Source organism: Cyanistes caeruleus, chromosome 1 (assembly GCF_971803275.1).
Source record: "Cyanistes caeruleus chromosome 1, bCyaCae1.hap1.1, whole genome shotgun sequence".
NCBI classification, from domain to species: Eukaryota; Metazoa; Chordata; class Aves; order Passeriformes; family Paridae; genus Cyanistes; species Cyanistes caeruleus.
Window position 1 is genome coordinate 43,223,448 of NC_141701.1, and position 26,690 is coordinate 43,250,137.

General features: G+C 36.0%; 1 protein-coding gene across 4 annotated transcripts in view; it reads right to left on the reverse strand.

Moving 5' to 3' along the window:
• Positions 1–26,690, reverse strand: part of ASXL3 (ASXL transcriptional regulator 3) — a 127,886-nt gene that overhangs the window by 47,410 nt on the left and 53,786 nt on the right. For 3 of the 4 annotated variants that reach the window (XM_086889270.1, XM_086889244.1, XM_086889250.1), the window contains 3 exons: positions 22,007–22,115; positions 20,543–20,654; positions 10,959–11,080 (listed from right to left, as the gene is read on the reverse strand). In XM_086889270.1, coding sequence (XP_086745396.1) covers positions 10,959–11,080; positions 20,543–20,654; positions 22,007–22,115 — 343 coding nt within the window. Of the gene's footprint in view, positions 1–5,957; positions 6,275–10,958; positions 11,081–20,542; positions 20,655–22,006; positions 22,116–26,690 lie in introns of those variants that run through there. The other variant, XM_086889259.1, reaches the window with a different exon arrangement.

The following is a 26,690-nucleotide window of genomic DNA, read 5'->3' on the forward strand; positions in this document are numbered from 1 at the left end:
AAATGAGAACACTTGAAATCAGACAAAGAGAGGAAGCTGGTCAGATCTGCACTGAACCAAAAATGCAGCAGAAAACCATAAAGAACAGCCTATACCTCAAACATTTTTGAGACAGAAAATTCATACTGGTATCGAGCAAGCACAGCCAGACTAGTGGACAGAAAATTCTAAAGTGTTAACATTTCTCAGAAATCCCTCAAATTTCCAAATATGACCCTGCAAACCTAAGTGTCAAATCAGGTGATTCTTAATTAACAGTAATACTACAGAGACAGTGGTAAATAGTTCACAAAAATTAACTGAAAAAATTGGCAATGTCTGCACTACCAATACACCCATATGACCACAACCCAAACTTTGTATCATGGTACCCCACAGCCAATTTACCTCATGTCATCTTCATTTCCTCCACCCAAGGCAAATGGTCAGAGCCCAAACAACGCTCCATGTTCTCCTCCTGCCTCCTTCTGACTTTCCAAGAAAATTTCCACCTCTACCAAGGGTCCATAGCCTTGCTGCCAGCATCCATACCGAAATACTATTTTAACCATTTATACAGCCACTGTGGCAAAGGCAGATTCTTTGTCGAGCCTTGCAGCTGATTCTCAAAGCTCAGACTGAACTCCCATGAAGGAGAGGAAGGAAGCAGCGGTGTATCCACCACCAGCGACAGTGCTTGTACACCTCAGATGAGACGCGTGCCGCTGGAGCGAGGGCAGCTGTACCCAGTATTTGCCAGAAGCACCACTTACCTTCTTTTCTGTTACTGGCAGGCCCCCTGTGCTCCTTAAGCACACATTTATGCAACTGATCTGGCATTTGTAAAAACACAGGCCAACTCATGCCCATGGGGCACTAACGCAATACACTCCCTGGACAGTTAAATGAGGAAATACAGCTGGGAGCAGACAAAGCTACCAGAACTATTTCCTTTAAGGCATAGCACACTTCTCAAGCTACAGGCTAAGCACCTCTACACGTGAGGGTCAAGCACAAACCTTAAAGACACCATTTCTCCTTGACAAACATTTGCTTTTCAGGGTTTCTTTTTCCCTAGCATGCATTCACTGCCAGTCCCTCAGTTTCACAGCGCAAGGAACTGATCACCAATAAGGGCCCAAGTCTAAAAATCAAGCTGATAGTAAAGCTACACACACCTGAGGGACAGGCTATAAAACAAAAAAAATACAACCCCAAAATTCCCCTTAAACCCAACCCCCCCACAATGTGGACATTAAATCTAAGTAAAACTTTTAACACAAAGTAAATGAATTAGAAATTAATTACCCTGTGTACAGAGAATAGACACACAATCTTCCCCATGCCTCTCTGTCTTTTCATTTGTCAAATGAAAGATATGAGACAGGGGAAGAAGGTACAAAGATATCAAGTAAATAATCTAACATATGATTTGCAGGGTAAAGAGATGGCTGAGATTCTGCACAGACATTCTTCTTGTGATATGCCTAGCTAATCACAAAAATTTGGTGTTAAACTCTCCTCTGAATTTGAAAGCTGCAGGATCTGAAATTTTGGACAGCAAGGCTTTGCAAGACAACCCTAGGAGCAATCCAGCAGTGGGAGAAACTGCTGACTGACACCCAGTTCCAAGGGAAGCCAAACATTAGAACGAGTTAAGTTTAAACGAAGGACAATCTCTTTAGTCTCTGCTGAGGACAAATATATAACTTTTCTACACCTAGCCTGAGGGATATTCATTTTAGAATACAAGACTACTGTAGGATAAGACAAGAATCTTGTAACCCAAGATTAATTCTACTTAGCTGGGAAGTCAATGAGATTACTCCAAGTGAAACATGCACCAAATGCCTGCTATACTGAGCTTTTAGTGCGCCAAGCTAATTTAGTGCTTTCCTAGTCATCATGACCAAATAAATCAAATTTATAACTAGCACTGAAGAAAATGAGAAATGTTGCAACTTATTCCACGGAAAAATGGTTCCAGCTATCACTGTAGATACGGAAACAGTAACTAACACGTACTGCATTGTCATCTTTTACCGACACAGCCTTTTGCATCTCATCCATATTTAGAGATATATAATCTCCTAGCTGGACTTCCTACAGAACTGCAAGAAGCAGATGATGATTTTACCAAGCAGTGAGGTGTCATTTTCGCTATAGAAAATTAGAGAAAAACACATGTAGCGCATATGATAGCTTACATAAAGATTATTTTTCTGTAATAAGAAAATATCATTTTCTCTATGTTTACATTTCAAATGCATTCAATCACTTCATGCTAAATGCTTGAGTTAAAAAAGCTGCACATTTTAAATACCTAGAACTGATCACTGTTGAAGTATTCTGTAACACATTACTACCATCCTCTTTGTACAGCAAATAAGTAAAAAAAAAAAAAATGAAAGGAAATGAAAGTTCATGTAACATACAAGTTAAAACATTACAAGCTCTCTTAAAATTACTACCAAAATATAATACTTACATCCAGCCTTTCACAAGCAGATTTGCAAAGGACATCTGTGAATCTCTCGCACATAATGAGTATGGAGAATTCCCAGTATTCCCATTCATAAAAATGAACCTGTGACCATCTGTTGAATAACACTGCCATGGTCATTATACAGTGCTTGGCATAATTATTTGGTTTAATGAAGTTATTTTTATTGCCAAAATCTTTAAGTAAACTATCAATCCATTTTCATCCAAAGAATTCAAAATAAAATAAAAAGATGAGAATCAAGAAAGCAAACTCTGAAAATAAATGGCAAAAGAAAAACACCATGAAATTATCAGTGAATTTCTAATTCCAAGCTTTTTTTTTTTTTTATAATAAAGAGGTGACAAGATCAAGGTTCCTTCTTTTTTTCAGTGAGTTTTTATCCCTACTAGAGTATAGCAGTATTTTGGAGGTTTCATGAATGCCATTATATGCTCTTATGAATGATAATTTTATGTTTAGTTGATCTTAACACAGGAAAGACTTTTTCACCCATGTGACACAATGGTTGACTGTCTTCAGTAAAAACTCATAAAGTTGTCTTTCGAGCAAGAATGAAAGGAAACAATATAAATTAAGAAGTAACTGGAGATGGGTGCAAAATACCTCCCCCAAAAGAGCACCAGAAGCAAAATGTCAGCCTCTGTGCTCTGATTTTACTGCTGCTCAGCAATTTTTTTTATTTTTCTTCCCCACATCTTTTCAGCTCAGAATGAAAAAATGGAGCACACAGATAAACCATTAATGCAGAAAACCACTTTCATTTGAGCTTAAATGCGTGACAAGCTGAGAATGTTAAAAATTAAGTTATTATCAACAAAGACATGTAACACTTGGTTGCATTAAGCAACATCGTCCCAGATTTCTACTTGTTCTATAAATGTCAAGTCTACATTCTGAAACTCATGTAATGAAACATAACCTTTGAAATTTCACACATTATGGATCAGAAAAGTAAAGCTATGGAATTCCTCCATTCTGCCTTGTGAAAACACAAGCTATGATACACTGAGCAAAGTGTCTTGCACAAAATAAAATAACAACTCTACATCATGATTATGGATCCCAAAATGACAAAGATGAAACAGGTTTATGGTTTATCACTGATTCACTTAGCACCACCATAAAATTCAGTCTTTGTCTTCTCTCTCACCCTCATTTTGTTCGTAAAACTAAGAGCCTTTAATTCCCACATCTTGGTTAAATTAAAATTTCTCAGTGGCTACCTGTTTCACGGATAGACAGAGCAGTTAAACTAAAACAATAATCACCACAAATCATGAAGAGTAAACCCATTATTATTTCCTGGTTGCCACTGATTCTTATATTAAACATAAACAAAGCACTCGGTTATAAGCATGCAATCATATGATTAAAACACAATAAAGATGTCCTATGGAAACATCTACAAAGCACACAGTACTGTTTCCAAAGGAAATTAATTTACCTCCAACCAGACTAGTACACTAAACATGTCAGTATGGTGCCAAGTGTACACAATTGTTCATCTGGAGATGAAGAGTAGTGTCAAAATCAGCAAGATGGAAGTTTGGAAACTTGGGATTTATTTTCAAACAAATGCCAATACCTTCTCAAATAAACATCTATTCTTGTCCCATGCCATCCTCCTACCTCGTGATGCATCTGTATTTGGAATAAAAATAATGTCTTGCTGCAGATTTGCTCTTTAGGTCTCAGTAGGGCTCAGGGTTTTTCTCTAGGACTACAGCACACATTAACAATGAACTTTTACCTGTCTACCAACCAACACTGAACTGAAGGGCTTGGACCTTTGTGGGGCAGAGGCAAAGAGATTTGTCTACTCACATGTGTCTGTACACCTGCAAGCCAGCACTACTTTTTATGGGATCACAATAACGCAGTCACAGCTACAGTTGCAGCAGATCATGACAGACTGCAAAGTAAACGTTTTTGGTGCTTTCCCAAGCACAGAAAAAAAGGACAAAAAACACATGTGACGTGTTCAATGTCTGTTTTGACTTGCATGTGAATGGAAATGATGATGGCATATGCCTCAACTCAGTGAAAGCTTTTTTACAAAGAGAAGAATTGAGTTTTTTTAATGGTTTGTGTAGTATAAAATTAACAACATCCATCAGCTAAAAAGTGTTTTATGGGGGAATCTGTTCTTAGGCACAACAAAGCACATATAGGTAAGGAAACATTTGTAGAAAGCAGTTTAAAAACAAATTAATATTAAAGACAGCAGTGTCAATACAAAATCTTAAAAAAGTAATCAACACTTTCCATGGGGTCAAATTTTCAAATACACTCTGCACAGGGGCCAATGCATACAGCAGGGGCTTCATGGCTAGACTCCCCATACAAAAAAATCTCATATTACCACTCAGAGAATTTACACTGCACCAGTGTAAGCAGTGTAATGTCTTCCTGCCTGACATTCTGTTTCAGCCTGGGTACTTCCACTTGCCCACACATCCTGAGCACACTTTGGGGACCTACCCAGCAGCTCCTGGAATACCATTTGTAGATAACTGCTTGTCAACATTTTGTAGGAGGCTTCCTAGAGCTCTGAAGAGTTGTGAGCTGTTCCAAATCCTGCCTTTCCCTGAAAAGGCCAACACTTTCTAGGATGCGCTTCAAAAGTAAGGCATGATTCATTGTCAACTGGCTATAATTTCATGTTACAAACTATTCAAATCAAAAGCTGTTCTTTTAACATGGCCCAAAGATATTCAGATATTCACTGCCACTGAAAGGAAAAATCACGTAACTCCACTGGAAAAGCTTAACTGGGACTCCAGTCTCTAGCGATTATATTTTCATTAATGCAATGGCAATGACCAATCCATCTGAAATGGTTCCCCAGGCTACTTAAGAGACAGGCTACTTAAATAAACACATTATCAGACAAATGCAATGCTTAGAAATAGGCTGCTATCTTCAGCTTGACTACCTGAAACTTGGAAAAAGAAACTGCATTGACAGAACAGAAGAAAGAGAACACTTCCAACCTATATTTGGGAAGAAGATTCCACTATGTTGCAGTGGTAAGTTTAAACAAAGGTAATGCTCATGCCAGGACATATTTTAAATGAGGAATACTGTCCTGCACTGAGGAAGAGGGGCAACTATGCTTCAACACTTAAAATTGCTTTAAAATTCTTTTTCAGACTAAGAAATTCTGTAAAATAAATTTATTAAAACAGAAAAGGTGCAGGAGCGCTGTAAAAAGCATGCTGTGCAAACAGCTCCAGAGGAGAAACAAGCAGAACGCTCCAGCAGCTGGGATGTAGGTATTAAAAAGCAGTACAAAAAGAAAGCAGGGATTGTGAGGGTTCCTTTCCCTTTCTTTCCATCACAGGTAAGGGCTGAGGACCATGGGGATGACCCAGAAGAGAGTCTCATAAACATAGTCTTGCGTCTTACCAAAGCACTGTGTTGAGCAGCTGGTACATGCTGCCCATGCATAGGGACCTTTAGAGGGACATACCGTGCAGCCAGCCTTCGGGCAATGCATGTATTCCCTGAACAGCTTCTGCTGGAACTCTTGCTCTCCCAGCTTCTTTTCCCCATTATGCAGTCTCCCTGCCATAGTTTGTCTGTCCTCTTCCCTAGACTTGTCTTGGCAATCAGAAAATCAGTTTAGTTTATCATCTTCAAACTTCCATTTTCCGGAATGCATTTTGTAAACTCCAGTGTCCCTTCCCATGTCTCTCTAGAAGTCAAAAAGCAACATGTTTTCCTTCTTTTCCATTTGTTGTCAGGAAAATTTGTCAAGAATCATCACTTATGTTGCCAGACATCTGATCAAATGCTTCAGCTAGGGAGCCAGAATTCTCCAACTGTGGCATTGGTACATTTGTTGCATCTGAAATGAAACATAAGAAGGTGGTTAACAGAGACACTGAGAAACTGCAGCAAACTCTCTGTAACGAGGAATTTAGCATAAAAAATACCTCTCAGTTCACAGTGGATTTTCAGAGCCTTTCAGGAAGACACCCTGCACTTAAATTCTAAGTGATTAGGACAAAATCATAACAATCTCCTCTTTCACCTTTGCTTCTTTAGGGTGAGGAAGGGAAAGAAGGGCAGGCAAATACATCAGGCTTATATTGGAGCATGTGAGTGAGAAGTTGCTCAAATGAGTCAAAGGAGAGACACGACAGACAGACTCATACTGGATGAGTCCTATGGACAGTAAAATGCTTCAAGATAACCTGTATCTGGCTGTAGTCAAGGAAAGAAGTCCTAATGGAATGAGTGTGGAGGGAGCAAGACTGGTGAGTTTGCTCTTCTCTTAAAGAAAGGTAAGCAATGTGAGCTGAAGACAGGAAAGCAAATTCACACCAGCATCATGGGAGATCAGGATTCTACCTTCAGTGCCAACCTAGGCACTTGGACACCTGTGTCCAAAATAAAAAAAAGAAACATAGAGATCTTGATAAACTAGGTCTAAGAATTTGGGTAAATCAGGTCTAAATTAAAGTGTTAACCATCTTGAAATTTAGTCTCTTGTAGGTTGGTTTCTAATAAGAATTACAGTTGTGGTAGAAATGTCAGCCTGAAATGTTATTTGGAATTGCATAGGTCTAATGTCCTACAATTCAGAAGCAACACATGAGCTAAACCATAATTTCCCCATAGCTCTATTACTGCTTGGGGCATGACAGCATCCACAGGAAAAAAACAAAACAAAACATAAAATAAAAAGGGTGGAGTTGCCATTTCTATTATAAGAACAAATCCTACAAATGGGTGCCTTCCTTCTCATTAATAAACTGCATCTACCCACTTTATGAATTAAATAGTGGCACATATATGAACCCAGCCACCAAGCATGCAGACAAAGCCCAAAGTTAAGGAAAACAAAACAAACCATGGCAGTGACATACCTTGTGTTGATTCCCTTATTTCCTGAGCTTCTCTCCTCCCAAACCCACTTGGCTGCTGTCTCTGGAGTTTCTGTCTCTACAAAGAGATCTGGATGCCCAGCACAGTCTCAGACATGTCCTGGTTCTGTATTCAGATCCTGAGTCTGAATGGAGTATCCTTCTCTTCTCCCAACAGAAAATTTATGGGTACCCTTCTTGGTGCTGATTCCAAAGTGCCAAAAGGGAGGCAGGATTTTCTTCCATGTCTGGGAAGTCTATTATCATCCCAGACAACATTATAGCGCATCTTCAAGTTCTTTCTCCTCTCTTGGTACTGACCCAGGGAACACCTGGTACACTGAAGGGCAAAGTGCTCTTACACTTGGCTATCAGAGTCCAACAGACACTAACACCACCTCAATGTCCTGGATATTCACACATTCTCAGTGTTACCTATATGAGGCCAGTTTGCAGGCATGATCGTTTCTTCTGAGAAATGTTCCAAGAACATCTTGATAGATACAGATAAATCTGTATACAGCGAAGACTTCCACAAAAAGTATCACCTCAAGTCAATGGAACAGAAACTGGACCAGACAGAAGCATGTAGATACTATGCCATGACTTGATGTCCATACTGGAGTTAGCCTTGTCCAGAGCAAGAATAATGCACACAGTAGTGTGACCATGTACCACTGCTAGCAGATGCAGGTGTAGTTCAGTACTTTCCCAGGAAGAGGTCCTTACATGGGTCTGCATGCCAAAACTCTCGAGTGTGAAAATGAGGTAAACCAGTATGGAACTGATCAATACTGATAGGAAATCAGCATGTGACAGCGTGCCATAAGCCTTCTTTTCAAAGGTACAAGATCAACAGCTGGGCACACATGTCCAAGCACCTCCAACAGCACAAGGGAAACAGAAATCTGTAAAATCTGCCATCAGAAAGCCAAGCATAAAAGGCAGCTCTATACCATAGGCTCTTTTGTCTATACCCTCGTGAACAGGAACTGGTTTGTGGGACTTTAAACTCAGAGCAAAGTGTAAGCATTTTACAAGAAACTGAAACTCTGTCAGAAACCAAAGGGAAGAACGAAACATACCCATTGGTAAAACCCCCAAAATCTCTTTCCCAACAAGGACACCATGGAAGGTGGAAACTGACCAAAATGGCAGCCCCGCCTTTGAAAGGTGAGGACATAAGGGCTGATCTGTGACACAGACCTTATGAAAATCCACTGCAACTGCAAACCTCCTTAGTCCCTGCAGAGCACCCCAAATCCACTGTTACCTGACAGAAATCAAAACCAAGAGCCAGGGCTCAAAAAATGCCCTTTTCTCCACGCTCCTTGCAGAGCTCAAGAAATGCTGCATTTTGACTAATTTGATAAGTAAGAATATCCTAAAATGCTGGCTGCTACAAGCCAAATATGAAATTGCTCTTTGCAATCTAAACCCACAAATATATCTCCAGAATTCATTAAAAAGCAAATCATATGTAAATCCAGCACATAATAATTTAAAGAGAATTACATATGAGTGGTTAATAAGTAGATAAACAGTAGAGAAATCTTCTATTTCCAGCTCAAATCTTCAAGCAGAATTGCACATTATCAACTTCCCTCTCACTTTATTTTTAGAGGTTACAAAACAAATACACACAAGATCAAAGTAATGTAAAGAACCCACTGCTTTTAAATAAATTGAGTAGGAAACTGAAAACTATCTTGTAGGTTTTCATTCTTTGAAGACTGTTTCACAGCAGATAAAAAGCAATAGCTAAGGAGGACCCCATTACAATATATTATATACAGTATATATACATTTATATATTATAAGCAGTTGCTGAGAGTATCATGATGGCTCATCCTCTCTTACTTTAGCATGGAATCAGTAAGTTTGTATGAGTTGTAAGAGTGTTGCATAGTGTATCTAAAAGATTCTTCTGTATTCAAAGGTCTGACAGGTTCTTTCTATGAATTTTAGGTACTATGCATCCATAAAAACAATTGAAAGATTGGAAGGCAAAATAATAAATATAAACCAGCAATTTTATAAATAAAATCACTGTTAAGGTTTATTCACCTCTGCTACAATACCAAATCAAACCTGCAGTGTGAATATATGGCAGTAGCCAACATCTGAAACTTTAAGAGAAAACAAAGCACAAATCTACTGTTTCATCATAAAAATGCCCATTTGTCTCACATTGTGCATAGAGAAAACATTCTGCTGATAGTTGTAATGCTACTCTTATACTTTGAAGTACAGGACCTAATTACCATGAACTTAATTAAAACTAATTCCTTTTTATTGATTACTTAACTTTCTGATGTTGCTTTAACCCTACTGCCTTAGGGAATGTTTTCAAAGATTCACATCAATGTTATGACTTTTTATATTAATTAAGCTATTCTGATTAATTTGCCCTTTTAAAATTATTCTCAATGCTGTGTATCTGCTAAGTGACAAGTGGTAGAGTTTAAACAATTACAGAAGTTCAAATATTTGTGGCTTTGAACTTTTTTCCCTTCTTTTACCTTCGCCCACTCTCTCCACCCCTCAGGAAGTCCACAGATCACAAAAGAGAAGAGTTTCCAAAAAGTGTAAATTTTCACAAGTATCCTAATGTTTAGTGAGCTGTTTTGTTCCCACTGTTCAAGAGCAAATACCTCAATCTAATAATCCTTTTCAGTTCTCAAAGCCTCTAAATAAAACACAACCTTATGTGAATGATAAACATCTATTAATTTTACTGGATTTAAACTCATGAAAAACTAAAGTGTTTAGAGGAGATGTGGACAGGTATTGCTTAATGTAAGCCTAAGCAAAGAACTCAGCAATAAACCACCCCTTGAAATACAAGATCTCCATTAACCATAGCTAGGAGAGCAGTTGTGAGAAAAATTAAAAAATCATCTCACTATCCTAAGACTTTAGAAAAGTCACAACTTGAAATGGAGAAGAAGTAATGATTGGGGGTTTTTTGAATTCTAGTTTTTTAGCTTTTCTTTTTCATTTTTCTGGCTGTAAGCTGAATTAATTTGTCAATGCTAGAAAATAATTTTCACATTATCATGCTTTCAGCTAATAGGTGAATTACCAGTTGCTTTTGCAAGCTTTAATACTTATCATGGAACCTAAATCATCCAAATCATAAGGTTCTTTTATAAAAATAACCCTACTCCATTTTTATACCCTGTAGTAGCAAATACATTATGAAAAAAAATATTTAATAGATCATAAAGAAAAACTGAAAAAGTATACCTAGAGTCTTTCATATCTGCAGCACTTCTTTCAAAATGTTTTTAAATTTATTTTTAACTTCACATAAAATTTTCAACACAAATGCACACACAGGGGTGTGATAATATAATATAAAGAATTCTGCTTACTTGAAATTGACTTGAAGTGCTTACTGCACTTAGAACCCCTTTAAACTCACTACAAGCAGGACTGCACCCTTGCTAAAAACATAGCAAAACCCCCAATAAAATGCCACTAAACATAGCACTAAAAATCTTTAGAAGACTCTTTAAATTCTGCTGACATCCCATTCACATAGGAATGACAGAGATGCTAAAGGGAAGCCAACTGATGATCAGTCAATACAATCTTACCTGTTTAAGTGCTTTCTTTGTGTGCTGCTGGAAGGAAGATACTAGCTTGCTTTGCACCGGTGCATTAGTAAGGCTTGAATCACGATTGGAAGACATTTCCTCAGATGTCTGCTTTGGGCAAACTTTATAAAAAGAAATAAAAAATCAGAATACTGTTATGGGGGTTATCTTCCCTATTTCTCTAGGAGTCATAAGGATGGAAAAATAAACCAATACAAGGAAATGCCTTAAAATGAAAAAGCTTGCTGTAGAAAATTCAGCTCATCTTGAGGTCCACATCAGCTGAAAATCCAGCCATATTCAAAGTAAATGCACCGCTTCACCAATATTTGTACCTCATCACACCCTTTCTATGCAGTTCAGGAGGCCTTGCATATTTTGCCTTTCAGGTCCTGAAAGGCAACTGAAATAGTTTAACAACAGATTTCACATGGAAGCTAGATAAAAACTATCTTCCTCATCAACACATTTTAATGGATTGTAAGATATCTAAATGAGTATTTATACAAGAGACAATGATGACACCTGGATCTAGAAAGATTCATACATATGTTACTTCATACCAGATTGGAATGTCTTCTTAGGAGCCAGACTCACCTATTTTACAAGTACTTCTTGGTAAAGCTAAGAACAGACTTTGCTGCTTAATGAGGAGACTGGAATATCCTGCAAGATGAATTCCTGTCTGTCAGGTAATACATGTTGCTATACTTGTCAGCTTTCTAAATAATACATGCTTTAATAAACAAATACTACAGTACTTGCATTAAACAGCCTCTTGAATAAATGTTGTGTGTGACACAGAAAAAGTCTCCTGGCTAAAAATAATTGAAAATATGTTTTGTTTTTTTAAAAGCAGCTTTATTAAACAGATATGAAAGCTGTGAGAATAGCTGAAGGATCCTATTAGTCTTGGTGGTCAGCAAACTCAACTAAAAAGGGCTGTAGAAAGCTTTCCACTCTTAATGCCTTGCATTACTATTACTCTCACTAGTAACCTAAGACTGGCCAGCTAAACCAGTGTTAGCACGGATCCAGAAGTAAAGCAGCTTTTCTTCCATTCTCCTCTGCTGACTCAGTTCAAGTCTGCCTTCCAGCAGTGTTGAAAGCTGGTTTGTGTGTTGGCATACCTTCTTTATAAAGTTTTGTGGCAGTAAATGGTTTTCCAAGATTTTCCATACTTTGCACACCACCAGAATAGTCTGAAGACACTCAAAGAAGCTGCGCAGACATGTGCCAGAAATAATGTAGCTCAGTGTTCATCTATTTTCTCTGCCCATCCTTCAGTGGGATGAGCAGACACCTGAAGTCCCGTGCCTCTAGCAATGTTCCTTAGATTAAACATTGTAATGTATTTTTATTTGTGTTTGTAAGCAAAAAAGACACAGACAATTTTGCTATTAATAATTAATGGCCATCATAAGATGCACATGATATTAAACTTTTTTCACACTGGAAGAAAAAGTGATTAATACTTACCTAATTAAGAGAGAATACACTCTATGTCACTGCTGTTATGCCAAGATAACTGTCATATTAGATCAAAATTTTTCATTACCAGGTAAGAGAAATGCTATTTTGTCACAAGATTTATAACTGACTTTTTTTTTATTTCTTTTTCCCCCTCTGTATAGTTGCAAGATTTGTCAAAATATACTTTTATATTCTAAATATATTCTTTTTTCTTCAAAAAAGAACTTGCAACACAAAACAGGTTCTGAGTTGACAGAATCACCTGGTTTCGATCAATCTTTTCCACATGATCAGCAAAGCTTACTATCAAATAAGACAACATAAAGGGGCTGCAAAGTGTCAGCAGAAAACAAACAATACCTGGTTTATATAATCCAAATCATTGCAACAGCTAAGCTCCTGAGACAAAGAACACCTACACCAAAATAAAAACCTGACATTTCAAATTGCCCAGATTTTGTCTTCCCCTTCAGAGAAACTTTCTTTATTTTACAGTGTTCTAGCAAATTTTGAGAGTCAAAGAATTGAAGAAAAACCACAGAAACAGCATGTGCACACAAACCCCAACATTCAAAAATCCCTAAAGAGTGGAAACCGGTAAATTTAAGTGCCCCTCCTAAAACAGGATAGATAGAACATAACCTGTCATGATAAACCTATTCCTCTTACCAAGAATGACTGTAACTCCTATTACCTTCTTGTTGAAATGGGAAATTCAGATTTTCTTTATGGTGATCTTGGATATTATTACACCCTTATTTATTTTGATGATAAAGTTCATTCTGAAGAGGTATGACAACTATCTGATGACACTCAACAATACAGCCATTAACATCAAAGTCATGATACAGCAGGAATAAAAATAAGCATAGCTCTGTATTAATTTTGTACTTTCATTAATTTCTCTTTTAAAAATAAACCTGGAGTTGTGACAGAATTTATAAGAGGCCATACTTTTTATTTCTATCATTACTTCAATTTTGCATAAAACATTATCAGTGTATTGGTTTATTTTGCTTCTGTTCCTTTGAATCTTTTACAACAAAGTTGATCGAGAAATAGGGACTGTTCCATAGTCACACCAAGGGTGAAACAACTTGAACTGAAAGCCACTGAGACAATAAATAGCTTTCCATCACTGTAGTTTCTCCTACAGATACAGAAAAAATACCTCACTTCAGGTTGGTTCTTTAGCACAACCCAAACCTAGTTTATTCAGAGTTTTGAAAAAAACCCAGACTTTGCCTGTAGTTCATGATTAAAGAAATGGATACATGAGGCTGAAATCTGCTGCTTAAAATGACACTGTGATTAGAGAAACTCAACCTAATTTATTTTAAACAAATGATACTTCCTTTCTAAAACTTATTTTGTACATTATATTTTTTCTTCATATACTTTGTAGCTTAAAATAGTAAGATAGTAGGATAATATTTTAAATGTTACTTTTTGTTTTAATTACATTTCCATTTAAAATCAGCGTGATACAAAATATGGCTATGAACCTAACCATCTAGTAAATAAGAGATGTCATTGCCTATTTTCCAAAAGCAGAAGACACCAGCATTAAAAATCTAAATACATTGTGATAAATTATACAATTGCTTAATAACTTACACAGTCTACTCATTTTATTAGCTAAAAATAATAATAAAATTGACAGACAGGCTTTATTTAGAGGATAATCAAGATTTTGTTTAAAAACAAATTGAATTGTTTTTTCTGTAGGAAATTAAATACAAATATGAGGCAATGAAAAAATTTAATTTTTAAAACATGTTCTGCTATTAGTAACTCAAATCAATCTGTAACAAAGTGTGACTGTATTAAGATGCCTGTGACCACATAAAATTATCATGATTTATTTCTTAATTTCTATGGATGAAGTCCAACTGCTTTTCTCTGAATGAGTCAGACATAAAAAAGGGAAAAATAAGACAGAAAGATATATAAGTGAAGTCACCATTGATGATCCTACTGAGAAAAACAATGCCTTAAGAACAAAACAGGCATTTCTCCTATGGAAACTAAAGATCACAGTAACAGAAAAACAAATTTAAAGTGTTCTTTGTACATGTATATACAACTTTGGAAAGCTGCAACCACTTTTTCCATAAGCACTGAAGATCCATGAATATTATCAGATCCATGTTCACTTGAAAATTGTATCAGAAAAGAATGCTAAAAATAAACTGGGTACTGGGGAAGGGAAAAAAAAAAAGCCCTGGCAGAATGTGACAGATAAAGGGAAAATATTTGGGTAGCAAATAAAGAGGATTCACCATTATTGCTACAGTGGAAAAAGGAAACAAGAGTCGTTTTAAGCCTACAGGAGGCATTTCCATTTAGTGGAGAATAATTAGGCTCCATTCTTTAAATCGGCTTCTGCAAGGGCCAGGACCACGTGAAGGAATAAAGAAAAAGCAACTATTAAGCCGTAAACTGTTAGGTTATGAGCTGGAAGAACAGCTGGGTTTCTGAAGATAAGACCTCCTCAGTGAGTGTTCAGAGACTGTTAACATGAACCACAGAATTAGAATTACTTAGCAAAAGGAGTATATTAAAAATGTTTTCGGCAAACTCCATTTAAAATAACTTCCTCTCTTCCATTTGTCCAAAATTAGTTTTGTTAATTATTATGAAAGGTGATAATTTATAAAAATCAGCAATGCTGTCTTTGAATTTCAAATTTTACAAGCTATCCCTGTTATTTTTTATTACCTTTTACCTTCCCCATCAATGTAAAACATATTGGATGACATGTTTCTTCAAAGAAACAATTTTTGGAGGAATATGGCAAAAAATTATTCTGTCTCCTTGCCACTGAAAGTTATTAGGAGTAACTGTAAACAGATTTATATAACTAGATGGACAGAGAAATTCCTGTCCAGTAAAGGGCTTATTTTCCCAAAATCAACAGCACAATTAATTTTGATTTCAGTCAGATCATATTGATTTAAAATCAAATTAGCAAAATCAACAGCAGTCCACTTCCCTTTTTTTTTAAAGAAACAGCAATAGATGAGAAAGATTGTTTACTAATGGGCACATTACAAAACATAAATTAATATTGTTACCATATGCTAAAGACTAGAGTCTACCTCAAGCATAAAATGTATGCATGCACTCTGGAGATATGAAATTTCAGAGAACTCCCTCGGGAAAACATACACACAATATCTCTCTCTAAAATATCCATAAAATTCAATATTTTCTTTGGGTGACACAGATCTATACTTGTATTGACATAAATAGTTGCACTTTGCCAACACAGATGTATCGAGCAATTCACCTCTGTCACTCTTTGATCTCTAGAGCCCAACTTGCCAAAAGTGAATAATTCAGAACTCGGCTGTTGCCATCAGCTCTTGAAAATGAAAACCAGTTTGGGAGTTAGTTAATTGTATGAGTTTGCCAAAGCAAGCAAAAACAGATGTATACATCAATGGTACTACAGTGACTGCAATATTCTTTCTAAAAAGCAATACTAGCATTGTGAATTAATAAATAGTATTGAATAGTATTTTTTGGAAAAAGACATCAAATAACACATCAGCTTTGTAGCTTGCACTGAATCCCATTATATTAACAGCCTGTTTTTGAGCCCAAACATTTCACAAAGCTTAGAAAACTGTGAATCCTTATTCCAAAGTAAGTCAACATTTTCCACTAAAAATATACAGCCTGTCATCACTAAGATACCAATTTCTTAGACCTCATTAACTACTGGAAAAAAAAAGTACAGGAAAAAAAACAAACAGATGAGAAACATCCTCAAGCATCACAGTATCTTTTCTTATTCTTATGACTCCCTTCAAGCAATAATGAAACAAAAGAAGTTAAGCCCCATCCCAGGTACCATATTTTTATTTTATAGTTGCAGGAAAATGAAAGAAGAAAACACAAAAAATCTAAGCAAAGTGAAAAACTACCTCTTGATGATGTGTCACCCAAAACTCTATGTTTGAGCTGCTACTCCATTGATGCTCTTCTGCTTTTAGAGGAATCTATCTCACATCCAGATGTTGCCACGTGTGACAAACATTTTAGAAGAATCATCCAATATTATTCTCAAGAGACAAGATGCTAATAGTAACAGGTTTCACTGAATTGCCAGGAATTCCATTCCTGGAAAGGAATTGAACATCCAAATGTGGACTCAGGTTTCAAACAGTGGTGAATATACACTCCTTGCTACAGAGTTATCCTAGGGCTTCCTAGTCTAAAAAGCACAAGGTGTTCAAAAACACAGTAGCTACAAAGCAAAATTTCAGGATTCATCATGAATGTTATCCTCTGCTGTCCCTCATTTTGTCAACTATCTCTATGAAAATGGCCTAAGGAATTAACTCTGCTATTAACTCTGCTAACTCAGCTGTGAACTCACGTTCATAGATGAAGAACATACACTTCTAGGAAGTGCTGAAAACCAAAGTGTCTCAGGAGACATATGTTGCTTGACTTTGGGCACACATCAGAAGCCCTCTTTGGGCTGAGGTGGGGAGGGAAGTCATGCTATAGCAGGAATTGCTGTCTCCTCCACACTTACATCATTGTGCATTCCATTGGATTGCACGAAGACAAATTTTAATCAACTGCGCTCTGTGGCTGATGGATTAGCCCTGGCTTCAGAAACCCTAGGGACAAATGCTTTTTGAGAACTGAATATCCTATTGATGGGCAAAAGGATATTATAGTCATCATTTTCCCAGGCAACAGTAATTGGGATTTTAATTCTTTTACCCACCACATCTTTACATGCTACCCCTGTATTTGAGGAAAATGGAATTTTAAAGATATGGGACTGCTACAGAGCTTCTATTAGAAATCCCATTCCAAACAAAATCAACTGTAGCATAAAGAGTTTCTTTAACATATGCCTTTGGAGAAGGTGGGGAAAGAAGAATTCTCCACAGCATCTGCAAAATCCTGAGGTGTGACCATTCTGCTTGTCCACTTAGTAATACTGATGTGGTGTAACGGCTTTTGCCAAGTCATGTGTTTATAATGGTTAGGAATTTTTATGTTATTATGCTAATAAAATTGTTCAGTAGCCTGCATTTATACTGCAAAAAATGTGCCTGCTGAGGAATGATGTGATTCTTCTCTGTCAGAGTGTCAGCTGGTACTTTTTATTCCAAAAGACTATGGTGTAAAAGCGCACAAATGGGCTGAGGCTGCTGCTCACAGTTTCATCCTTTTGCCTCCAGCTACATTTAAAGAGGCATTTTTTAAACTCTTGCTAAACAACTTCGGATCACTCTGTCAGAACTGGGGCTTCTGGACTCTATCAGAGTGGAAAAGAGCAAATAAAAATGCAATTAATTGGGCAATTAAGAATTCAGTGTAACAACGCCCATCCTCATGTATCACACATATTCTAAAACACAAGTCAGAGAATTTAATAAAGCGTTTTTTGCACTGAACTAAATGCTACTTTTATGCTACAGAATGGTTTCCTGGAAAGAAAAAAAAAACCCCAGCTTTAGTGTGAAAAATGTAATTGGTCTGTTAGACCAAATATTTTCTACAGAAATAACTTTTCTCAAATATTTACAAACCGATCAAGTCACCACCTCACCTTTCATAAACATAATGAGACCAGCCCTATTAAATCTCCTAGAACAAAGGAGGTATTTGTTCACTCAGGACTTCTTATGTATCTTTTCTAAATCCTTTCCTGTTTACCTTAATTCCTTCTTACAGCTATAATGAATGCAATACACTGGTAATAATTTAGCTAGTGCTATACCCAAAGGAAAATCTGTGCCTATATTCTTTAATCAGTACTATCAGAATTATAGTCTAAGGACTGCATTGGACTAATTAGCACAAGCATCTCATTCATGTTCAATTTATTTTCTGTTGTGATCCTTAAATGCTTTTCAGATATACTGATTTATTGAATACATATTTCTTCTGCATAAATATGACCATTTTTCTTTGCTTGAAAGTCTAAAAGAATTCATGCTGTTCAACTCAAATAATTTACATGGCAATCAAAAGAAGTCTCAAAATTATCATTTATTGCCAATACATTTAAGCTAAAAAGATCTCATAGTTTTCAAAAAGTATTGACAAAAAAAAATATTGAATGAAGATGGTCAAATCACACCCTCCAGAGCAAAATGCCTTCTGTGGATAGTGATTCCTATGCCTTTGCAGATTAATTTGTAACTTCAATCCACCAAAAATTTGATGTATTTTTTGGGCATGGTCCTATTTTTAAGCCAAGTCTTCTATACTGTTAACAAAATCAGAATTCTAAGTGTATATAAATGGTATCTTTAACAATAAACTTGCACCTCAAGAAAAGCTATTATCAAACATGTTTGGGAAAATTATGTTCTGTATTAGGTGATATGCTAATATGCTGACATGCTATTTATGAAATACATGCTGAATTTAATTCTTAATTGATCACATCCAACATTGGCCTTTCTATATGCTATAGAGGCTCACCACTGCCATCCCATTTACTTTTTTTTAATATATCCATTGACATCCATTGCAGGACAAAAAATAATTAAAATGGTTTTTTGTCAAATGTTAAATATATTGCAGTTATCCAAGATTTGTTAAAGATGATAAATGACAGAAAATTCTCAGCTTTAAAACCAACCTAGGTGTAATTTAATGCTTTATTTCAAAATTTTAATTTTTTGCAGCTTCCCTTTTATGTTATCACAAGTGCTATAATTATTTTTATTACTGTGAAAATAGTATATAGCCTGCTCACAGTCAAAACCCAGCAATTTTCTACTTCTGGAATTATGACATCCTATTTACATTCTATAACATCCTATTTGCATCCTAACACTCCTAAATAATTTCCCTTGTTTTTTTGCCATTATTTTTATTTGTTTATAACAAGTAACATCAACTTTTTCTTTGTACATTTACATACACAGCATACACTACATATGCACCAAACCACTGCACATGCAGAGTCTGTTAACTTAGAGACATATCAAAGAAAACGAAGAAGCAAAGACATTTAATAACTCAGGACTTTTGTTTCCACAGAGCTCCAAAACTTCAGTCCTAGACAGACCCACAACACATCTTGGAGAGTTTTGTTACTCCTATCATTGAACACTTTATGATTTTTCAGTGCTGCTGGAGAGCAATACAGAACTTGCAGCATCAATCCTGTAAAGGTGCAGCCTGGGAGCTAAGTAAGTTGCTCAAGTTAAAAAAAGAAGTCTGTAGCAGAACAACAACATGAGCTGAGCCTTTTCATGTCCTAGTTGTAAACAGGACATCGTCTCACCATATACCAAGTCAAAACAGCAGGCTGCAGTCCAGCAGTGGGACAGGTTGTGATGAGGCAGCAGAAGAGAACTGATCATGGAAAGGTTTATTTCAGAAGTCCTGGAAAGTCAGATTTTTTTTTGATTTTTTTTTTAAATAAAGCATTTACTTTATAATCATTACATAAATGTAGTTATAGTAATATTCACTCCTGTTACTTGCAAAGTAATTTTAGATGACTGATGATCTCTTTATGACTAACTATTAAGTCTCAAGAAGGAAAAAAAAATATTTCTAAGGTTGCCATTTTAGAGTTATTTCTATGTTTCAGTTTGCCATTATCTCAGAGGAAAAAAAATGCACAGCATTTGATATTTCAAGATGTCATTATGTCACGATGGCAAACAGGAGCCCCTCTGCCTGAAAGAAAAAAAAAATACAAACCTTTGTCCTCTGCCCAGAACTCTACTGAGGGACCAACCCCGCATGTCCACACTGAAATCAATGGGATGTCTGAATCTGACAACTGCCAAGTCTGAAGCCTGGTAAAGGCAAATTATTCTTTAGCTCTGGGCCCTAAACAAAAAAACTGTAAGCCAAAAAATTACCTACTGAAAACACACCCAAACAGCACTGTTCTTTGTCTTTTAAAACCCTAAGTCAAATAAAGACACTCAGTGTTCCTGATTCCTTCATAAGGCCAAAAAAGAGAGGGAGTCACTCAAAATAGTTCCACTGAGTACAAAATATTATTTATACAGTTTAGAAATCACACCAAAAAATCTGAAAATCTAAAGAAAACAATACTTTTTCTTTTCCCAAAACATGCCCTCTAAAATTGAGATTAAATCACCTACCACCATTTTCTTCTCCATTATTATTGTTTGTCTCAGCCATTTCAGTGCCATCTAACTCAGATTCACATCCTAAATCCAATGTTCCATCAGTAGGGCATGTTGATTCTTCTTTCTACAGATAAAAAATAAAAATAAAATTAACAAGAAAAAAAATCAATCATGATCCTGCTGCATCTCCGAAAATAGATTACTGCAGTGTACTCTCATACTTACATTTCAAAAAAAACAAGAATAAAATAAAATATGCTTGTGAGTTACTCAAGAGACAGCCATAAAAAAAACAGACTTTCATGAAAAAACTTGCAAACTAAAAGCAAAAAAGCTGTTTTGTGAGGTCATAACATGCTCTTTTTAAAACCAAAAAAGTCACGTGAAATGCAAGATCTTCCACTTTTTCTTCGTTTTTTTTTTTTTTTTTTAACAAAAACAGACTTGTGTGGCTGTTAAAAATCCTAGTTTTCCAGTTGAGTGTCTACAACACTGCAGAAAAACACAAATCCTTTAATGTTTCTTTTCTGCCTTTGCCTGTTTCCTGAATTCAAATAGCTGAAGCAACCTGGAGCTCACAAGCATGGGAGTGATTGTGAATTCCTGGAATTGTGCCAAGAATATCTCCCGATTTAAAGAAAAACAACAGCATTTGTTCTAGTAAATTAGGAAAGACAGCTTCTGAAAACTATTAATTCAATTTCAAGTACAGGATTTTTAGTTAGCAGGACCAGACAAATCTATATACTTTTATGTTTTAATACACTTACATCAAATACATCTGTCATAAATTACAAAAGATCCTCCCCCCCAGCCCAAAATTTTAGTTGACTACATTTACACTGCCAAGCAGATAATCTCACTTTCTATTTCCTCATCTCTGCTTCACATTATTCCATTTCTATTGTGAAAGCCCTCCAAGTTTGATCATGTACAAGAAAAAATTTCCACCCACAGTAAACATCATTCTCATACCAAAACAAAAAAAAAGAAAAAGGAATATAAATAGAATAAAGGCAAAATTCTATCATTATAATTATATTCCTTCTCAAAAGCAATGATGCAACCTTTGAATTAAAAGATGATTTATATTAGACTTGCAAATAATTTTTCACTATTCAAAAATCAAACATTAGTACAATTACTTAATTAGAAAGTCAGTGATCCCCTTGAGCTCACTACTCATAAAACAAAGGCCTTACTGTGAACAACTCCAAAAAAGCAGCATTTTAACTAAGCTACGTGTTTTTTATACCATGTGCCAAATTCAAGAATACGTACATGCTTTCTAGGATAAAACAGTCTATGTTTACTTTCATTATAAATCCTTTTAAAAGACATCTGAAAGCAGTTAGAAGGACTATCAGGTCATTTCCTTGCCAAAGAATCTAATCTGTTTACCTTTATATCTATTGAGACATTCATAAAATGGATTAATAGCTGTATGTACAATCCATATACAAAATTTAAACTTACTTTGAGAGCATAGAGTCCTGATTTCCCAGGGATTTTGAAGAATGTTCCATCACCTACACGAGTGTTAGTATGAAGCATTGCATTCAGGCAAGCTAATGGAGAGGTTCCACTGAAAAATAAAATTGTGCAGTCTCAGATTGAGTGCCTCTTGTAAAACTATTCCCTCGGTCTATTTTTTTAAAAAAACTCATGCTTGCCTGGCTTTTTTTTTTGCCCCCCCCCCCTTTTTTTTTTTTTTAATTCTCTCAACCCTGAAAACATCTACATTACAATAACAGGCCAGTTTCAAACTTAATCATATGCATCTGTCCCCTAGGCTTGAGGCAAAAAGTCTGTGAATTATAATTATGCTTTTCTTCATACAGCAACCAGCTCCACATTCTGAAAGAACCAAAGTCCAAATATTTATGTGAAATTACTTCATAAATAACACCATGAAGCCTCATTTTTAAAATGTTACAGACAATGTGGCTGCTGCACATGAATGATCAAAACAGTACCAAGTTCAAGGGCAGCTGCATCCCATAGGATGAAAGGCAACAAAAGAATAATAAAGAGCCCAGAAAGAACACATTTAAAATTAAAAGTGATATATAGTAAAGCCTTCTTCTGGCTCAACATGGTCAGCATGCATTATTATACAAAAAATATAAGCACATTTGTGCCTTTTATGAAGCTCTATCTTTTCTAATTAGGATTGTTTTAGAGATTATGAGACTGACCTCCTCAAGGCAATAATTTTAACACCCCTGCGGAATGCATGTTAAAGGACTATTTAAAAATAAACACAACACATTAAGAAAGAAAATGAGTATTTGGACAGGGATATCTTGGTAGCATATACATGTTTACATCAAAAAAAGAGCAAAGATTTCTACCCTAGCTAGATGCATACTAATCTGAAAAGTTGATCTAAAAAAAGGTGGGGAAGAAGGCAGTCGTAAGTTATTTTATTTAATTTTAATTTGAAAACTGAAGTACAAGATCTGTAGATACACTATCACATCTTTGCCCCCATTTGCTGGCTACTGTACACAGTGTACTCAGGGACTGAATCTGAAACTGTGCTTCTTCCCTGGGGTCCCCAGCCTGCACGCACGCTTATCTTTAGCCACGTAAATATATTCCACTTGGTTAAGTGGAACAATGCCTGTGCATTAAATTAAGTGTGTTGCAAAGTATTTCAGGATTAATTATATACTCAACTATAAACCAGGAACAGGGCTTCAAAGTTCATCAGAAACCACTCTTCTTTATTCTGCGGCATTAAAACACAACATCCAATCTTGGCTGAAAATTGCATGTCTGATTTTTTTTTTAAGACGTGAAACTGGATTTAAATTGTTGTACTTCATATGGTTATGCTTTCTGTTGATTTCCAAGGCTCTGTTACAACAAAATTCATCCTTACTGTACATGTATCATTATTTTAATGGCAAGCTTGATAATGTGGTAATTAAAAATTCTGGTATAAATTAAACCTGGCTTGAAGACACTATAAAGTGTCCTCAGGCCAGGAAGTCCTGTCTATTATAATTTATTTACTACAGGTCACCTAATGTATCATATTACTACATCTAAAATAAAAAAACTGCAGGTAAAAATGTTCCTTGTTGATAAACACATCAGTTATTCAATAGGTATTTATTTTATGGGTATTCTAAACACGATCACGCAATATGAAAATTCTGACAAGTTTTCGTTGTTTCTTTTGCTTCCCTGCAAATAAAACTAGCTCCACATTTGGTTTTCATATAATACTTTAACAAAATACAAACTGAAATATGTTGGAAATAAAATGATACTGCTAGCAGTGGGGCAGAAGACATTAAGAGAGTTCATTGAGTTTAACGATTATTTAAACACTTTTTTAAGATGTAGGATACTTCTCTTCACACATTTTCCTTACTGTATTAATGCTTGACAAGCAAAGACAGAAAGCATTAAATACAGCAGTTATGGCTGCGTAATTTCTTCCATATGTTAACATACATAACGTGAAGCAATTTCAACTCTCTCAGACTTGGATCTTTCTAGTGAAACATTATCACCGATTAAGGCTTTCTCTGCAAGACAGAAAGAACTTGCTGACTCTGCAGCAGAACACAAACTTGGTATGTCAACAAGAAACAAAACTGTGTGTGCAGGTATGCACAATTTGTATTCTTCGCCTATTCTGATGGAAATACTCTGGACTCCACACTTATTTTTAGATATCATTAACCAATTAAAATGATACAGGATGAATGAACCCAAACTAGAGGATTTGGCAACATCTCGTGATCACTACTGTGCTCACTGCAGATATCTTAATCTTCAAAGTCTAGACAACTGGCAAGTGGACAACAGAAACTACTCTCTGACTTAGAAAGAAACCCGTATCGGCTACTGAGCCAAGAAGCACTTTAACTACCGCTATGCTTGTTTCTTACAGATATCTGCAACTCCTAATGGCATGCAGCCTAAGGGCCATATCCACCCCTCTTGAAAAGTGGACTTGGGTATGTCCATAAGGAGCACAAAACAAACCACACAGAACACACTTAAGCTGCAAATGAAAATAATCTGGGAACACTGAGGGTTGGGATTTATTTTGAGCTAAGAGATAACTGAAGTTCCATGGTGTCCTTTGTCAGTGCTGCTTTGACCCATGTCAACCAATGGCTTGACTATTCTTCTGTCAGCACTGACATCCTTAAAACACCCTATTAAAAAACCCAAATGTTACACACAACTGACGCTGGAAATGCTTGCAACACATGGGAGTGTGGTTCAAAAAGCCAGCAGTCTAAGACCCCATGATGCAGACTGATGTCTGAATCATAGAGCACTTTCTGAGGGATCTGTACTACTTATTTCATGCTTTCTAAATTCTCCTACAGCCTGAGGACATGTTCCTTCTGCTCAGAGCTCCTGGAATGTATTAATACAGTAGTCAAGGCCTGCCAATATAAGACTGAGTATCTCTGAATATCAAAAAAGGCACAGTTTGACCTAAGTTCTTGAAACACTCCAAATCAGTTCAACTTTGATTCAGTTAAATGAAATTGGATACAAGAATATTCTACTTTGTAACTTGATATCTGTGAATTTTTAGAGCCATAATATATTTTAAATCAATATGCTGCAAGTTTTATTGCCATAGTCTGCACACAAGAAATATGTTTACCATTTACAGTCTTCAGATGAAGAACTTTCATACTATTTATCATAATTTGGGTGAGACTTCTTTAAACCATTGTGGTATTCTAGAACTCATTCATATATGGAAGTTACAATCTGTAGCAATATATCTTTAAGATTGGTAATTTTCTGCTTGTGTGTTTATTTTATATACATATACATCTATACACATATACAAGAAGTATATATACCCCCACACACTTTAAAAAACGTTTAAAAGGTGAAAAGTTACTTACTTTCTGTAAAAGTGATGTTATGATGTTACAACAACCAGCAACATAGGAAAGAAAAGAAAAGAAAAGACTCATTAACCTTCCAATATAAAGGCTGCTAATACAACTTGATCATTTATAGGACATCAGGCATTTTATTATTTCATAAATTCTCTTCCCCAAAATCACTAGAAGCTGGTAGTACTCAGTGCATCCCTTCAAAACTCTTGTACATCATCAAATCAAATTTTGCACCCCAAACTCCCCCAGTCAAAAATATCTCCAACATTTTGTGATTCTGGGCTCCCTCTACTGGTCACGCAGCCGGTGTTTCCTAAATCGAAATGCCAGACTTTACACACACCAATCTCTGCTGAAACATGTAGGGGAAGTACAGATTTCAGTTCCTTCCTCCTCTGTCACCCTCCACAAAACCCTATTAAAAATTTGAAAAAAAATCAGTAAAAACGTTACTTATTTTTATCTTGTAAACTTCTCAAACACGTGGTTCTGTCAGAAAACCCAGAGAACTTCTGTGGTTATACATATAATTCTAATGGTCTTTGCTAGACTGCTCGCCAAGAGACAAAAATTATGATCTTGGCAAAAAAAAAAAAAAAAAAAGAGATGTCTTAAATATGGAAAATAAATCAACACTGCCTTGTCCAGGCAATGTAGCGTAGCAGACAGTGAAAGTTCCCTGACACAGCAGCCACTCAGTACCACTGTACATGGTGTAATCCCCTCCTCTTCCTGACATGCCCCCAAATCTAATGATGACTTCCACAAGAGGAGCACCTCGGTGTCATAAATTTGTTCAGTATTTATTTGTTTGAAATCATCTGCTCTTTCTATGCACATCCATAAATAGTCATGAGGGAGCAACAAATTTTACTCACTACTAGAAACAAAGTAAAACCAAAAGGCTTAAGAAGTAATTTCTAGGCATGATTTGAAGTCACACAGAATACAATATGTTCATAATGCATGTAAGTTACACCAATTTTAGAGTGACGACAGATAAAGAAAATAAAACTTATGAGGGAAGGCTGCAGAAAACCCACATGTATGGTACAGTAAACAGAAAAGTAAAAGAAGGCATAATTGTAATTTTCCTGAAATATATAAAATGTCAGTGGAGATGAATGTTCTTCATGGCCACTGGAGGAAGAAAAAGAAAGTTCATGGATAGCCTAAAAGTGTGAATGTAGCTGCTGATGTTTTAATCAACACCAGAACAGAGCAGAGCAGTTTGTAAAATGACCTTCATCAGAAGATAATACACACAC